At 43.8% G+C, this 18,251-nt stretch overlaps 1 protein-coding gene across 4 annotated transcripts in view; it reads right to left on the bottom strand.

Annotated features, from left to right (window-relative positions):
• Positions 1-357: 357 nt before the first annotated feature.
• Positions 358-18,251, bottom strand: part of LOC103177694 (tetratricopeptide repeat protein 39B) — a 78,285-nt gene continuing 60,391 nt past the window's right edge. For all 4 annotated transcript variants that reach the window (XM_007891987.2, XM_007891990.1, XM_007891988.2 and 1 more), the window contains 10 exons: positions 17,604-17,712; positions 16,661-16,728; positions 12,395-12,454; positions 11,213-11,374; positions 7,767-7,858; positions 6,986-7,106; positions 5,345-5,456; positions 2,852-2,969; positions 2,040-2,156; positions 358-1,499 (listed from right to left, as the gene is read on the bottom strand). In XM_007891987.2, coding sequence (XP_007890178.2) covers positions 1,403-1,499; positions 2,040-2,156; positions 2,852-2,969; positions 5,345-5,456; positions 6,986-7,106; positions 7,767-7,858; positions 11,213-11,374; positions 12,395-12,454; positions 16,661-16,728; positions 17,604-17,712 — 1,056 coding nt within the window. In that variant the 3' untranslated portion in view covers positions 358-1,402. The remainder of the gene's footprint in view (positions 1,500-2,039; positions 2,157-2,851; positions 2,970-5,344; positions 5,457-6,985; positions 7,107-7,766; positions 7,859-11,212; positions 11,375-12,394; positions 12,455-16,660; positions 16,729-17,603; positions 17,713-18,251) is intronic.

Below are 18,251 nucleotides of genomic sequence, written 5' to 3'. Positions count from 1 at the left end.
GTTTGCCACATCCTAGCTTCTTTCATTCTAGCTTTAACCAATAGTGCAGTTTCTTTATAACATGTATTTCTTTGGCAATACAGTGATCCTATGTGGGTCATCATGGAACCTCTTTATAATGCAGTGCTTGGGTCCATAAAATCCCAACCTGTTCTATAGGAAAGCACGTTAGGTGGTTCCACTAAAATGTGCACAGTTAGCTGATGCACTTCTTTCTCATGCCCCTTGTTTTGGATTCCCCCACCAGAGTAAATAGCTTCTCTGTATCTACCCTATCATATCCCTTCATCATCTTAAACATCTCAATCAAATCACGCTTCAATCTTCTAAACTCAGGGGAATACAATCCAGGTTTACGCAGCCTTTCCTCGTAACTTAACCCTTTTAGGCCTGGTAACATTCTTTGCCTAGTGTAACATTTAGTCCCATAATGGACACTACGAAAAGATCATATTTAAAGCTATCCGTAAACATAGTACAGTCTGATTTAGTTTCAACAATACGTCTAGAATTTTTTTGAAGTAAGAAACCACTGGCCACTATAGACGAGAATCATACAGAAAAAGTTAACAGCAGTTTGTATGTAAGAGAATGGCCCCATCTGTACACATTTAAAAAGGCAAGACACGATCACGTACACACAAAGTATAATGCATTGTTTCAGATCCAGAAAATTGGGCCAGCTTTAAAGAAAGCAAGGCAGTCAATCCCATTTCTAGGTCATCAGGTAACCCTGATGTCACTTCTGACACAGACCAGCCGGCTTCAGGAAACTCACATTTCAGTAAACTTAACGAGGCACAAGTTGTCCTGCACAATGAAACTCACAATTACAAGCTCATAGCTACCAGCAACGTAACAATTCCAATAAAGGTTTTGAGTTCTTCTGGTGATTAATCCTCCAGGTCCAGTGATGAAAACACTTACATAATTTTGTGTTCGCCAAATTAACGATATGTTTCCACAGGATTTGTAATAACTAATGATGAGGTTTTTTTCCTCCTGCTTCATTCAGAATCTTTAAACACAAAAACTACATTAAAATAAATTACCCCTATTGGTAAATAAATTTATTGAACCAGCAACTGTCCATGAATGTCTGCCTTTCAAGTAAAAACAAATATCCTATAAATATTTCTATCTCATAAAGAACAATTCTCAGTTTTTTATTTGTATTGAGGAACAAACTAAATTAAACACTTACAGTACAATAGAAAACACCTGCTTAACATGTAAGACAGCAAATTGGAGGAGACACATGATTACATTCAGAAACTAATAACACAGCATTTTAGATCAGCCTTATTTTGCACTCTTCCATCCATGATCTGTGTATCACTCTTACCCGTACGCAGGTATTTGTTTATTGCTGATACTCTCAGGAATTGCTCGAGAGGGATGATCAAGGTGTCATGATTGGGCTGTTGCTTAGGCTATTCATTGCAGCATGGATCCTAAAATGTAATCTAGATTCCATTGAATAGTCCTTGTAGTTATTCCTACAGTGGGGGGAAATAAAACACAAGAGCAAAGATGCCTTCAGTAATAGACAACATACAACAGGTTTCTGTACATCTCTTAGCATATTAACACAGTTTGGGTTTTCAACTCATATGCAAATTCCTAGTGGAATAGAATGCAGAGGATTATTTTGTTTAGTCTGTTGTTTACACAGTTACAGCTGATACAAGTGTTCATCATTTTCCAATCACAGGCAGCCAAATGGCACACAGCAACGTCCCACAAGCACCGATGAAGCGAGTGACCAACATTTTTCTGGGGCATTGTTGGCCAGAACACTGGGAGAAACTCCCTTCAGTTTTTAAATAGTACCATGGGATCTTAACATTCACTTGGACAGACAGACGGGGCCTCGGTTTAACATCTCATCCAAACGACGATATCTCCAACAATGCAGCAAATCCCCAGCACTGTACTGGAGAGTCAACCTAGACTGAGTTCAGAGTCCCAACACGGGGCTTGAACCCACAACCACCATCAATATTGGTACAAGTTTGCCGTTTTGCCAAAGAACTTACCTTGCCGTCTCAATGAACCTTCTGGCTTTGTTCCAGTCTCCTTCCTGCTTGTACAACAATCCCATCTCATAAAGAGTAAATGGTACCAAATAGTGATCATATCTTATCCTCCTCTCACTACAAATAAAGAAAAGTTATAAAATCATATAATCAGAGCCGTAAATATATAATAAAACAAGATCTGGACTTTACCAGTGCCTATATTTTTAAACATAAAACATACATTACAACATAGGAATGTGGAAAAATATAGGAATGTTTCAAAATACTGATTCTCATGTATCCCTAATCTCATTCACCATAATAAACCTATCCGATTCCTCAAAGAACTGCCTACGCTATCTGTCTCTCTTTCCTCCCTGTTTCACAGCAAATGGTTCCACAAGTTCAATATCCACTGTGTAAAACAATTAAATCTAAATGGTCTTTTCATCTACATGCAGGCACTCTTTTATATGCACAGCAAGAGTCCGGAAAGATTATGAAAAAGTAACAAAAGTTACTGTGAAAGGAATGCTTTGAGCCATTTAATATAAAATGGTGAATGAAAAGTTGTATTATGTCTTTCTCAGGCTTTTCTCCAGCAAAAACAAATTCCACGGAACTTAATTCCAAATGCCTAGCCTATGAGCACTGTTGATAGCATAATTCATCCACATTTTCTATGAAACGGGCATAAATGCCATGTGAGTATGACATGGGAATGATATTAGTTAGCTTTACAGTGTATTACGTGTCAGCTGGATTCAACAATCAAGAGCTACAGTTTGGCTCAGTGCAAGGTGTCAGTGCTTCACTACAACCCAGCATACCTTTGTACAACCCGATTGAAGCAGAGTTCGGCTTGTAAAGGACGATGTAAGTACTTCAGACATAACCCTTTCAGAAGTTGCACAAGACACTCATCATCGACTTGGTATTCGGTAGGGTCTTCAGAAAAACAAAGGGACATTTGACACATAGTGTTACCAATACATCAGTCAGCATGAATGCTCCACAACTTTGGTTATTTGCTTCGAAAAAAAGGTTTGGGAAATTTTTTTTGCAGGCAAATCAATTCCAGTTCATGAGATTTTTTTCAAAGCGAATCTTATAATAATAATAATCCTTGCATTTGATATAGCGCTTTTCACGTCTTCTAGATGTCTCATTGCACTTCACAGAATATACTGTAAAGTGAATTGACTGTATATTTGTGGGCGAAACCGGCAGCCAATTTCGCACAGCAGTGTCCCACAACCATTCATAGATTGAAGTGACCAATTTTTTTTTTGAGGGATTATTATCAGGCGTGTGGAGTAAGGAAACTTGCCCAAGGTTTTGCCCTGCCGGGAGTCAAACCCAGGTCTTTCTCTTGCAAGGCAAGAGTTCTAACCACTGAGCTACAGAACTCTTTCCCTGAAATGGGTTCCTCAAATAATTCTCTGTTTTTCGAAGTACCAACGGAACTATTTTCTACTAACAATAGACTGCCATTAATTCTATCAGGGTTCCCAATTTTAACTTGATTTAGATTTTAGGTTTTTTGTTAATTTAAAATAAGCCAATTGATTGTTCATTAATTAACGTGCGGAGACATTTTGAAGCCTAAAACAGAATATTTGTAACAAAAGTCACTCAGATCAACTCAGAGCTGCAAATAGGAACCAGGAACTTCGCTCCAATATAATCTACTCGAGGAGAGAGTTCACACGAGTCCGGTTATTAACACCAACTCCTGTTATGACTATCACAGTTTAGCCCCTTATGGATCGGTAAATGTTTTTTGGGGCCATTCTTAATTTTCTATTTTGTTCTCCACTTGTTTCTTGTAGGTGTGAGGTCTAGCTAAGGTATAGTTCCACAGTCACTCTGTCCCTTCTCTTTTACCCCAATTTCTTAATTTGAGTCCATTTAATATGTTTGTATCCAATTTTTCTTGCAAGTATTCACCCTATTATTTGTAAATTTCTCCTTTACATTGATAAGAATTTTCTCCTGTCCTAACAGGGGAGGTTGGCAAACAGACAGTGCCACTTGGTGATGCAGGAAAGATGCAAAGGAGACAGGAGATCACAGCTCAGCACTATTCTGTCCTCCAATGTTCTCCTTCAACGTTTAATAATAATAATAATCTTGCATTTGATATAGCGCTTTTCACGTATTCTCGACGTCTCAAAGCACTTCACAGAATATGCTGTAAAGTGACTTGACTGCATATTTGTGGGCGAAATGCGGCAGGCAAGTGCGCACAGCAGTGTCCCACAAACAGTCGTGGATTGAAAATGACCAATTTATTATTGTTTCGTTTTTTGGAGGGATTATTATTAGGCGTGGAGTAAGGAAACTTGTCCAAGGTTTCACCCTGCCTGGAATTGAACGCAGGTGTCTCACTTGCAAGGCGAGTGCTCTAACCACTGAGCTACAAGACTCCACAAAATATAGTCAATTCACTTTACAGTATATTTTGTCATGCACTTTGAGACTTCTCAAAGACGTGAAAATCACTACATCAAATGCAAGGATTATTATTATTCAGTAGGTATCTCTAGACAGGGTCAGGAGTGTGAACTTCTGGCTGATTGTCTTCCTTCCTTCTCCACAATTTCTGGCCTGACTGAGATCAGCAACCTCAACACAGACCAGATTGTGATGATGTACCAGACCATCACTAACATTAAGACACTCAGGGGGGAGAGAAAAGAAACAGACAAGCCTCCTCTTGCTGGGGTACAGTTCCATTCCACATGTGCTGGTTGCCCTCTGATCCGTGCTTTCGATCTCCCTGCTTCCCCCCCTGCCCTCCACCCTCTCCCAACCCAACCCCTAGCTTGGGTCCGTAACTTTGTCCGTCCAGCGCTTTGGGATGTGGAAAATGCAATTTTGTGGTGGTTGTTGTTGATACCCTGCCAAAGTGACCATTGTTCATGTGTGAGTCTTGACGGTAAATGTCAGCTTACCATTCAACTGTGGAGGGTATTGCAACCAAGTCTGACCTCTCCCCACCCTCATACCCCCCACATGAACAATCAGTGAAAAATGGGTGCTGAAGAGGTGCCAGGAGCAGGAATCCTGGTTGGTTTTCTCCTCCCTGACCCAAAGAAGGCCGGTGCCAATTTAGCCTCCCCAAACAACCAGGCGAAGTCTAACAAACTCAGCATGGACTGGGATTCAAACCAGCAAGCTGCTGGTCCATAAGCTGTAGCTCTAACCACTATACTACCAGGACTGCTTCCTTCATAAAACATTATAAAGTTTTACTTCATCTTCCAGATTTTTGTTACGTCCTACTTTGGCCTGATGTTTGACTGTTTGACTGTACTCACTTTGCACTTTGTTCAATTTGGCTTCTGCTTGCTCTATTGTAATCAGCATCCTCTCTGTCAATTCTGCATGTTTACCCAGGATTGCAAAGCCATTCCAGACGTACATCATTTCCTGATAAAAGGAATAAGTCAAAGCGAAAATTAGTTTAATAACCAACATAACATCTTGAAGGATCATTCTCAAAAAGAAAGTTACTGTTTTTAACAACAATATCCTGCATAAACAGTAGCAGTTTTGGACTAGTCTATTTGTAGTATGACATTAAATCAAAGGTTATTGCCATGAAACGCTCCTAAAGACATAAAATATTCAACCAGTTCCCATTATCTCTGGCTCATCCCAGACCAGATAATTCCTTGTGCCTTTGCTAGATGCTCCTGCTATAATTCCATTCCCTTGCTCTTTCCTCCCACCCCATTACAAAGAGACATTAGATCTGAATTAAAGTCTCAATATTGTGTGCTGTATAGAGGTTTGCCTTGAGAATAGTTTTGTTCCAGGTGCTTTTTGCCAATCACAGTGTAGCAGTGGCAAAACTGGAGCAAGTTTTTGATACCAATATTTTGAAGGTATCTATTTCCAGCTAAGTTATTTGAAGCATGTGTTTGAAATGAAGATATGTGCAAACAAATAATCCCAACAAAACCACAGTCTTGCTAAGACCCACGTTCCCCCCCTCCCCCACTTCCAGTAAGCAGTGATTCATGCAGCAGATGTCTGGTTATATCCAAATCTGATGATATGCAATCATTCCATCTATTCAAGCCATGCCAGCATTAGAAGTGTTATGTTAAATTCAAGTGATAGAAAACTGAAGCCAAACAGTGCACATTTCAGAGTCTTTACAAGGTATTGATAGCTTGCCACAATTTGCCATTTACACAACCCTTTAATCCAGAGAGCTGGTTTGCAGGTAAAAATACTATTTGCAAAAGGATTTGGGAATTACTAACTCAACAGACTTTGCTTGGAATTTTCTTGTCACATAGAAATAAATAGCTAAAAGCCGTCTAGAATGGCCTTCTATCCAGCAATTAAACACACGGTCCCAATTTATATATTCTAGGATTGTTTTTAATTTAGTAGTCTGCATATTCTGGTTTAAAATATCCCCCAAATATCAAAGGAAACTTTTATGGAACTACTTTGCTGAAATAAGATTAACAGCCAATGGATATTAAAAACATTTATCCCATAAACATCCATGAATTGAATCATCGATTTCATCTGGGATTTGTTGACCAGGCACACTCATGTCTATTTTCAAATAGTGCCATGGGATCTTTAATGCCCATCTGAACAGATAGATACAACTCAGTTTAAAGTCTCATCCAAACAGCACCTCCAACAATAATAATAATCCTTGCATTTGATGTAGCGCAATGCAGTGTTCCCTCACCAATGGAATAGATTGTCAGCCAAATTATTCAAAATCTCAATATGGGGCTTGGATCCACAACCTACTGACTCAGAGACAGACAAGAGTGCACCTAACTGAACCAGGCCAACAGGCTGAACTCCAGATTATCATTGCTGGCCCACCAACTCTCTGTGAAGTCCTCTCTAAGCATTTTACGCTGAGAAAACTAACTCTGTTCTGCTCTGGAAAGAGGCACATTAAAAGAAAGCCAATTTCTCACCAGTGATGGCAGGACAAGTTTCACAGGGTTTGGAGAATTGTACCGCCTGGCTTTTCTCACTGCAAACTTCTCTGTGGGTATCGACTTGCCAGCAAATCGTTGCTTCAAACCTTCAACTCGTCTGCAAACGAAAAATTTGAAATCCAGTTATCCCCAAATTTAAAAAAGAACCAAAACTTAAAGAGCTGTCTTGCTGCATAAATATCTGGCCAACATTTTTCCACCATGTTTATGTTTGGAGAGTAATGTGCCATTTTTGCCACCATGATTGATTGAAAGACAATGTTCAGAGAAAAATTGGGTCAGATTCAGAAAGTCTCAAAGTGCAAATTCTATCTCCTGCAAAGGAACCCCATGCAAGATCACCTCATAACCAAGGTCTTGTGGATTGTTGTGATATTTCCTGCAGGAGACAAGGCACCTTTTCTGGTGTCTAACAATAACAAAAATAAATTTTGATTTGATATAGCACCAGTCATCTATGTTGGAAAGTCTAAAAGTGCTTCACATGTAATTCATGACTTATTTATCTGGGAATTGTTGGCCAGGACACCAGGAGAAACTCCCTTTTTTCAAATAGTGCCATGAGATCTTTAACATTCACCTGAAGGACAAGCATATGGTTTAATCTCCCCTGGAAGATTGTAACTCTGACAACGCAGAGCTTCCCCAGTACTAAACTGAAGTGTCAGCCTGGAGCTCAAAGTGCAGGTATGGGGCCTGAACCCATAAACATATGATCCAGAGACGAGAATGCTACCCAAGCACTTGCGCAACTGACCTGAAGATTGCTTCCACATCCTCTCCCATCCTCTTCACATCCTCCTCAGGGAGCATGCTGAGAATGGCAGCTTTCTGGAACACGTAGATCGCCTGCAACGAATGCCAATAAATCGTTTCATCAACAGCATTCTACTTCACATCAATAGATAATTGCGTTTTTCCAGCTGGTGATTTAAGAATGTTTCCAAGCTTGGCAATCACAAACGTAGGAGTATGGCACATTACCCAACTACACTCATCTGTCACACTCTTAATTGTGAGACGGTTTTAGATTACCAGAGACAGTGGGAGAATAAGCTTCATTGTCTCCTTCAAATAACCAACTTCCTGTACTCAGAACTGTGACAGTCACATTGATTCATTTTATTTAAATCCCATAACTAAAAATGGACTTGCATCAAATGTTTCAAAACAGAAAAGGATGCCTCTGTTCGAATGAACTGTGTTGGGCTATTGTTCTCCTCGGTCAAAATTTCTTCTCATTGGACATGGTCATATTACATCATTCAAATCAACAAATTTATTTCAGGGCCATTTCATAGAGCTATTTTTATGATAATCAACAACTTACAAAGTAAAGGACAAAATATTCAGTCATATGTTTACTGCCTACACTTTCCATAGAACCACAGAAATTTACAGCACAGAAAGTGGCCATTTGGTCTATCATGTCAGTGCTAACCTTTTGAAAGAGTAATCCTTTCATACCCCTGAAAATTACTCTCTTGATATCTCTCGAAAAATTAATATATTCTGGCACCCACTGAGGACTGATGTATACTAATCTTTGCATTTGCTATAGTGTCTTATTAGGTCATTGAACATCTCAAAGTGCTTCACAGAATTTGACAAATATGTAGCAACTTTTATAGACGAACGCAGCATCCAGTTTGCACAGTGATGTCCCACGAACAGCCTTGAAATGAATGATCTATTTTATTAGTGGGATTGTTAGCCAGGACCCTGGGAGAAACTCCCTTCTTTTTTCAAATAGTACCATGGGATCTTCAACATCCAACTGAACAGGCAGATGGGACCTCAGTTCAATATCTCATCCACAGGACATTGCAGTACTTCACGAGTAATAATGATACTAATAATCCTTGTATTTGATATAGCGCTTTTCACGTCTTCTAGAATCAGGGAAGGTGGATGGCACGGGGGGAAGGAGGGTCTTGAGATGGGGTCTTGAAGGAGGCAAGGGAGGGGGTGGGACAGAGGGACTGCAGGAAATCTGTACATCTACCAGCTTTGTTTAAAAACACGAGTTCTGGTGCCAAGACTTGATTTTTAGAAAGAGATACAACGTGTGCTTTTCTAACATCCAATTATTAAACAAAAACTATCCACGTAGGAGTTATTATTTTATTCAGCAATGTGTGATCCTGGGCCAACTGAGAGTTGTCGTGCTTTGTAACAGAACAGATGTGACTTGTTTCTGCACTTCAGCAAGAATAAGGAAGGATAAGGAATTGGAACAAGAAAAGGAATCTTTGCTCTAAGTGACACTTAAAAAAAACAACTCATTGCAAGCTGGAATTAATTTATGAAACTGTAACATAGTGAACATATTCTGAGTAAAAGTACCTGAAAAAAAGTGGATAGATTACTGATCCAAGTCGGAACAGAAGGATCTACAACAACAACAACAACAAGATTGATTTATAGAGCGCCTTTCACGTCGGGAGGATGTCCCAAGGCGCTGGACAGTTGGGTTGGGGAAATGGTCAGGGTGAGGGGAGGGAAGGGAGGGAGTGAGGAGGAGGTAGAGAGTCGAGAGGGGAACTGAAGGCACGGTTGAAGAGAAAGGTCTTGAGACCGGCCTTGAAGGAGGAAAGGGAGGAAGCAAAGCGAAGGCACTGGGGGATGGATTTCCAGAGCCTAGGGGCTGAGAGGCTGAAGGTCCGGCCACCGATGGTAGGGCGGTTGAGGCGGGGGATGTGGAGCAGACCGGAGCCAGAGGAACAGAGGGTACGGGCAGGTAAGTAGGGGGATAGTAGATCGGAGAGGTAGGAGGGAGCAAGGCCGTGAATGGCCTTGTATGTGAGGATGAGGATCTTGAATTCGATCCTCTGGGGGATGGGGAGTCAGTGGAGGCGAGCGAGGGTGGGAGTGATGTGGTCCCAAAGCCTGGTGCGGGACAGTACATGAGCTGCAGAGTTCTGAATGACCTGCAGCTTGTGGAGGGAGGTGCCGGGAAGGCCGATGAGGAGAGAGTTCCCGTAGTCCAGCCTTGAGGTGATAAAGGACCAGTGTTTCAGCAGCGTGAGGGGTGAGGTAGTGCCGTAGTCTGGCGATGTTCCGGAGGTGGTTGAAGGCGGTGCCAGTTGTGGTGCGGATGTGGGGAAGAAAGGACAGCTCAGGGTCGAACAGAACCCCGAGGTTCCTGATGGCTTTGAGAGATGGAGAGTGCAGCCTTGGATGCTGATGCTGTCAGCGCCTGAGGTGCGGAGGCGCTGACGTGAGCCAATCAGGAGGGCCTCAGTTTTGCACCCGTTGAGCTGAAGAAAGTTGTCTCTCATCCAGGACTCGATGTCAGACAGGCAGCTGTCAGGACATTGGTGGTCGTGGAGTTGAGGGTAGAAGAGGAAAAGTAGAGTTGGGTGTCATCCGCATACATGTGGAAGTTAACCCCATGTTTGCGGATGATGTCACCAAGAGGCAGCGTATAGAGGGTGAAGAGGAGGGGACCGAGGACAGAGCCCTGAGGGACACCGCACAAGACATGTGGAGTAAATAGCTATGTGGGGGTTGGAGGAAAAGCTGTTTGCAGAGACAAAATGAAGACGGTGGGAGAGGTAGGACCTAAACCACTCAAGGACAAGGCTTTGAAGGTTGAGGTGGGAGGACATGCGGTGGAGGAGGATAGAGTGGTCGACCGTATCGAATGCGGCTGATAGGTCAAGGAGGACGAGGAGGCAGAGGGAGCCCTGGTCGCAGATGGTCAAGATGTCATTAGTGACGTTGACCAGGGCGGTTTCCGTGCTATGGGCAGCACGGAATCCCGACTGGAGGGGTTCGAAAAGTGAGTGGGTGGAGAGGAAAGAGCGCAGCTGGGAGGCGATGACTCTTCCGAGAACCTTGGACAGAAAGGGGAGGTCGGAGATGGAGGTTGATAGCTGCGACGCATCAAGGGAGGGTTTTTTCAATAGGTTTAACGAGAGTTAACAATGAATCCTCAAACTTGCATGTGTACTTAAATAGCTCTAATCCAAACATGGATTACATGTTTAGGTACAAATAATTACCATGGATACATTTCCATTGTAAATAGCTATGCCTAGGGATGATTTGACAATCAAATAAAAAATAGTGGGATTCTCAAACAAATATTAATGACATTAATGTTCTGTACAATTAAAAAATCATCAATTGAGTAAATAGGATCTGTTGTGGTTGCTTTCATTTCTGTACTGTTCATGATACGTAATTCAATTTACTCACTTGTGACCACCGGCTTTCCTTGCAAAGCAGGTCTGCATACTGATATGCCTTCAGCCAATTCTGCTGAAAGATGTAACTCCACATCAGCTCCCAGTAACAGAGATGATGAATCTGCCTCCACTCCTGCTGTGCTGCAATGCATTCCTCAAATTTCTGTTGAGCCTATATTCCAGGGAAAGATTAATATATATAACATATATATGAATGAATGAAATTTATCCATGGTAATTATTGTATCTAAACTGTATAGTAGTTGAGCATGAATTGAGCACAGATGCACAGAAGAACAAAGAAGTATCAAAGCTTTTAATTTAGCTTTCCTGATGGCAGATATTAGCAACCCTAACACAACACTGGGCCCAAACTGGAAGGTACAGATTTGTGTTCAGCAAGCTAATTTCAGCTGGAGCTGCAAACAAGCAATATAATTGGCCTCAGAGCCCCTGAGTTATGGAGAGGATAATTACCCAGAGTAATGATCGCTATCAATAGACTTTGTTGGAACATATGTTGAATGCGGACATCAGGCGAGGACAGGATGTGGCTCAGCCCTAACGGTTTGTGCAGTCAAACAGCCTGCAGCACTCATGACCAAGAGTCACATGTGAATACTGAGTGAGAAACCGGATAGTGAACAGTGCACGCTGAACTTTAAAGGACAAAAGTCCAAAACACCTTCAGGGGAGAGAAAAAATTGAGAGAAAAAGTACTTCTTTAAGGAATATTACAAGGACCCCAAGTCCAGCAATTATGATAATGTGCACCTATAATGTGATTCTTCCCATCATAAATGCAGATCATCAGGGTTCACTCCTTTGGTCGAGAGCCAAAGCAAGGGGATATGATTTTTAAAAACCCTGTTTCAAGTCAAGAGTAGAAATATTTCTTCATACATACGGTTGGTGAGAATGGAGAATACAGAATCAATTGGAATTCTGAAGATGCAGACTCAATTAAAATGTTTAAAAGGGAGATATTTAGACATTTGGAAAGGAGGGTATCAAAGGATATGGAGAAAAGGCAACGTTACGCTATTAAAATTGGGTCATTATCTAATAAAGTGGTGGAAGACTCTCGTTTAGCTGAATAACTCGTATTAAAGTTGGTAAAGTAATTCACTCTTGCCACAGATATTACTTGCAAATAAAGCACTTTATTGCAGATGGAATACATAAAACTTACGCTCTCAAACTGTCCCTTGAGTATTCTTATCCGAGCTGTATAAAACAATATAAGTGAACCCTAAAAAGGAGCAGAAAGTTCACAATTAATATTTAATACAAAGTCACACATTCCATTGAACATTATTAACATTAGGGTGCAAAAATGTGTCCAATACATTTGGCAATGATTACTACCCAAAAATCTCTCCCCCCCCCCCCTTCTGAGGGCTCAGCCAATCAGTAACCGACTGCCACATGACTTCATCCCACCCGCCCTATTTGAATCTCGAGGCCAGGACTCACTGGGAAGACATCACAGCCCCCATCTCCTCACTGAGCTTCACCAACCCAGCCCAGCGGGCTAACCATGGCTCGCTGAACACTCCTGTCTGCTCCGAGTCTCAGCGTGCACACATTGGCTGCCGTAATTGACCCGAGCTGTTTCCCCAAGGTGTTCCCGACTCCGTCCCCTTCCCTCCACTGCTCCTGATCAACCCTCCTCTCCCTCCGCCTACCCCGACTCCTATCCCTCCTCAACTCCCCCACGGCCTCCCTCTGCTCCTCCCTTCACATTCTCCGTCGTGCCCACCATGATAGATGCCGCCATCTGTCCTAGAGCGCCCACCCTGACTGCCCCTTCCTCCATTCTCGCTGCAAGGCTCACCGGCCCACACCCAGGGCAACCAACCTTTCCTCCCTCACTCACATCCCTATCCAACCCGTCTGCCCACCCCCCCCCACCATCTCCCCCACAGTCCCACCACTAACTGTCCCCTGCGCATCAGTCTGCAGATCGTCCACTCACTAACCAACAAGTCCCTCACAATCCATGACCTCACCGTCAAGGAACATATCGACATCCTCGCCCTTACCGAAACCTGGGTCATTCCAGGCGACACCTTCCCACTAGTTGAGGCCACAACTCCAGGTTACACCTTTCACCAAACCCCACGGCCTAATCGCCGTGGCGGTGGTGTGGCTCTCATCTCCCGTTCCCCCCTTGGCCTTTCCCCTTACTCCTCCGGAACCTTCCCCTTCTTTGAACACCTTACCTTCTACCACCTCTCCAGGCTTTCCCTCAAAATCCTCCATGTTTACCGTCCCCCAAAGCCTTCCCCCACCTTCCGTTCGACATCTCCACCCTCCTATCTTCCCTCTCCCTCTGCTCTGAATGTCTCCTAATCTTAGGCGACTTCAACCTCCACTTCACCCCCTCCTGCTCTACCTCTGCCGACTTCTCCTCCCTCCTCTCTTCCCTTAACCTCTCCCTCCTCATCCACTTCCCCACCCACGACCGTGGCCATCCCCTTGAACTGGTGATCACCCAGGGCCTCACCTTCTCGGACATCACCATCATAGATAAATCCATCTCGGACCACTACTTCATCTCCCTCAACATCTCCGTACCCTTTCTCCTTTCTCAACCCTCCACCATCACATACCGTCCATGAAAAAAATGTTCCTCCCTCTCCCTCTCCACTGCCCTGGAGTCATCTGAACTCCTGCAACTCTGGCCCTCACTGACCGATCTCCCCTCCTCACTCTCCTTTCTCAACGACTCTCTCTCCTCCATTCTGGACTCCCTTGCCCCACCCACCTCCCAAACTGCCTCATACTCCTGTAAATCCCCCTGGTATACCAGCCATCTCCATTCCCTCAAGGCACAAGTGCGAGCTGCCGAACACACCTGGACCAAATTCCAAACTAACAGTCCATCGGCAGATTTGGCTTCAACACACCAAGATCTACTGCTGTGCTCTTGCCTCTGCCAAATACTCCTTCTGCTCCAAGGTTATCTTGGAGGCAAAGGACAACCCCAGGCTTCTCTTTCCACCACAAACCGTCTCCTCCGTCCACCTTCCCATACCTTGCCCATCCTCTCCTCAAACTCCAACTGTGAGGTGATGTTGGACTTCCTCGAAACCAAAATCGAGGGGATACGTTCAGCCACCTCAGCCCCATCCACAGCCACCCCCACATCACCTCTCCCTCAAAACCCACCCCCTATCCATCCCCCCCTATACTCCTTCGATCCTATCTCTCCCTCCAACCTCACCACAACTGTCGGCAAACTCAAACCCACCACCTGCTCCCTCGATCCCATCTCCACCTCTCTCCTCATCTCCCAGCTCCACCTTCTGGCCCCTCTCCTGTCCGACGTCATCAACTTCTCCTTCTCCACCGGTTCAGTTCCACCGCCCTAAAAACAGCCGTCATCACCCCCATCCTGAAAAAACCTTCCCTGGATCCATCCCTACTCTCCAGCTACCACCCCATCTCTAACCTCCCATTCCTCTCCAAGGTCCTGGAACGAGTTATCGGGTCCCAGCTCCGCTGCTTTCTCTCTCGCCATTCCCGCTTTGAACCCCTTCAATCCGGCTTTCGTACTGCCCACAGCACGGAAACATCCCTGGTCAAAGTCACTAATGACATACTGAACATCTGTGATCAGGGCTCCCTCTGCCTCCTTGTCCTCCTCGATCTCTCTGCCGCCTTCGACACTGTCTACCATTCCTTCCTCATAAACCGCCTCTCCGCTTTACTCAATCTTCACGGATCTGCCCTTGCCTGGTTCGATTCCCATCTCTCTCACCGTGTCCACTTTGTTGCCTCCAACAGCTTCTCCTCCAGCCCCCGCACTGTCACGTCTGGTATCCCCCAGTGCTCTGTCCTTGGCCCTTTCCTCTTTAATATCTATATGCTCCCCCTTCGTAACATCATCCGCAGACATGGGGTCAACTTCCACATGTATGCAGATGACACCCAACTCTATCTTTCTGCCTCCATCCTCAACTCCAGGACCAATGCTGTCCTGACAGACTCCCTGTCGGACATCAAGTCCTGGATGAGGGCAAATTTCCTACAGTTGAATGTGAACAAGACTGAGGCCCTCCTGATTGGCTCACACCAGCGCCTCAGCCTGTATCCTCTCCCACACCAAACTCTGTCACCCCATCTCCCCCATTCTCCCCTGACTCCATTGGCTCTCTATTCTTCATAGGATCTAGTTCAAGATCCTGGTCCTCACCTACAAAGCCCTCCATGGCCTCGCCCCACCCTACCTCTGCGACATCCTAACCCCCTACCAACCCGACCGCTCCCTCCGCTCAGCCGGCTCTGGCTTGCTCCATGTCCCTGACCCACCCGACCCACCCGCCCCACCATTGTTGGGAGAGCCTTCAGCTACTCTGCCCCCAACCTCTGTAATTCCATCCCCCAATCACTCCGCCTCGCCCCCTCCTTGGCCTCCATCAAGTCCCGCCTCAAAACCCTCCTCTTCGACCATGCCATCAGCCACCCCCTTTCCCTCCCCTACCCCAGTTCAGGTCTGAAATGCTGTACACTGTCCAGCGCCTTGGGACGTCCTCCCGACGTGAAAGGTGCTATACAAATGTAATCTAGTGTTGTTATTTTTCAAGATTCAATGTCGTGGGAGAAGTTCCACCTGGGCTTAGATTTATTCTATTTATCTAGTATTTCAGAGAATGCATTATTTAGCAAATTGGTGAATTCCATTTTAACTCTGAAATCTTTTTTCGATAATTCTTAACATAAGTGAAAGCTGCATTTAAGAATTTCCCATTTGCCACCAGGGGTACAGGAGAGTGGAAAAGGAAGGGTGGGGGCTTGTGTGGAATACATACACAAGGACAGTTGAGTTGGGCTGAATGTTTCTGTGCCGTGTAATTCTATGTCGAACTCTCTTTGCCTCCTTATTCACCTGAACTTCTCTGCAACTTTGGACACCATCAACCATTCCATCCTTCTCCACAACTTCTCCTGCCTGCTTAGCCCCCACAGTCATGGCCTGTCCTGATTTTACTCTTGGCTACCTCAGCATCATTACTCATCTTTTCCAATGGCTTCTCCTGCCCCACATGTCATTTGTGGAGTTTCCCAGGACTCCATCTTCAGTCCTCTCCTTATTTTCATCTTGGTGACATCATTCACAGGTGTTGGGTTCATTTCCACATGAATGCAACTGACAGATAGACCTCCACTTCTACCCTCAATTCCAATTCCAATACCAATTCAATTAATTCCAGGGTCAATGCTTTTCTAACTGATTACCTATCAGACACCAAGTCCTGGATGAACTCTAACTTTCTCCAGTTGAATGTTTTGGGCCTTAATTGGGACACCTCACTATGTTATCAGGTTGACTTCATTCACACTAATAAATGATATACCTGGGCTTCCATCCTCAAAAGATTCCACAATTTACTGTTTTGTCATTGCGACTGAAGGGTCAGTTTAAGGTAGTCAAGAATAAAAAGAAACATACGTTGGGGTATTTCTCGATGTAAGGCTCAATGAGTGCTTCGGCTTCTACGAGATTGCCTTCGCCTGAACCTGTCAAGAAATTGAAGAGATCAGAAAAATCGAACCATTCGATGGTTTTCCTTCATAAGGTACAAAAGTGATCAAAATGATGATTTATAAAAAAGCCAGAGGAGTTACAAAATGACCTGATCTTTATCTTAGAACCTACAACACCACCAATTTGCATTTATATAGTGCCTTACACGTGGGGTAGCGTCCCAGAGCACTTGACAGTGGTGGAGTCTGACGCCGAGCAGGGGGAGAGGGAGGAGGGAGATGACTGTAAACACGATCAAAAAGGAAGCTCTTTAGGTGGGATTTTAAGGTGAGGAGGGATGGAGGGGGCAAAGTGGAGGGACTGAGGGAGTCTGAGGCACAGGTTCAGTGATTCTGAGGGAGAACCCGGGGAATTTGAGGAGTTTTTGAGAAGAGGGGAATTATCTTACCTGATCCTGCCCTCACCCAACTCACATGAACCTTCCAATTGGGTCTCTGGTCAGAGATCAGGAGCAGAAACCCTGACTCATTTTCCTTTCCCTAACACAAGGAATGGTCAATATAATAGTATAACCCCAACTACTGCCCTGTCTGTCATCAGTTAACTCATCATAGATTGAGATTATAATCTGGGAGCTTCATGACTGTATGATCCAGGATGCTGCCCTGCATGGGGGGTGCTGATAAATGCAAATACTGAGGAATCTTAAAAACAATTATTTGTTTTGTTATTTTGCAGCGAAGAGCACAGCCTCAGCGTTTCTCAACCAAATTTATTGCAATTCAATGATGTGAACAAAAGAGACCCGTATGTTTGGAGATAAACTTTGACTTTGCACAATATCAAATATGCAATAACATTTCAGTGTAAAATAAAAAATTAAGAGAGATAAAAAGTTGTATCTTACCAAGGACTACAGTGATGTAAGTTTGGTACATCAGAAGTGTCAAGACACACAATACGGCTCTTAAACTATGGACGGAGGCACCTTCCCGCAGCATGGACAAACCCATCTCCTGCAGCACACAACAGTGGTACATGAAATAGACAACTGAATAAACAGATAATAATTACAATAGACATAGCATAGGGAGGTCTCAAACTGCATCAGACATAAGTAAATGAGACTGAAAACAATGCAAACAATTAAGTTGTGAGCATGTTACTGGTTTGGGAGGGGTAAATGTGGAACATTACGTGATTCCCATCCCTTTATCCTCAGCTCAGTGTCAAACTAAAGCACTGTTCAGTACTCCCGAGACACTACCCCAGATATCTTCCTTTTCTGCTAATACCATAGGTTTGGAGAGTAGTAAATGTGGAACATAAATATTCTCCATGGGCAGCGATAGGAGTCATTACCTGATCATTATTTTAAGCATTTTCTTAAAAAAAATGTAAAACAGAAAAAATGTAAATGGTTTTGTAGGGCATGAAGAGTTACTTGCACAGTTCTGGATATTTTGGTGATGACTTGTTGGCATGGAAACTGCTGGAATGAATGACATTTCAAGGTTTATCCCCAGAGAGCGATGCTGAGCAATCAGCCAGATTG

This window comes from Callorhinchus milii, unplaced genomic scaffold (genome assembly GCF_018977255.1).
Source record: "Callorhinchus milii isolate IMCB2004 unplaced genomic scaffold, IMCB_Cmil_1.0 Scaffold1, whole genome shotgun sequence".
NCBI classification, from domain to species: domain Eukaryota; kingdom Metazoa; phylum Chordata; class Chondrichthyes; order Chimaeriformes; family Callorhinchidae; genus Callorhinchus; species Callorhinchus milii.
Note: the sequence above shows the minus strand (reverse complement) of the source record. Positions and strands in the feature narration are given on the sequence as shown.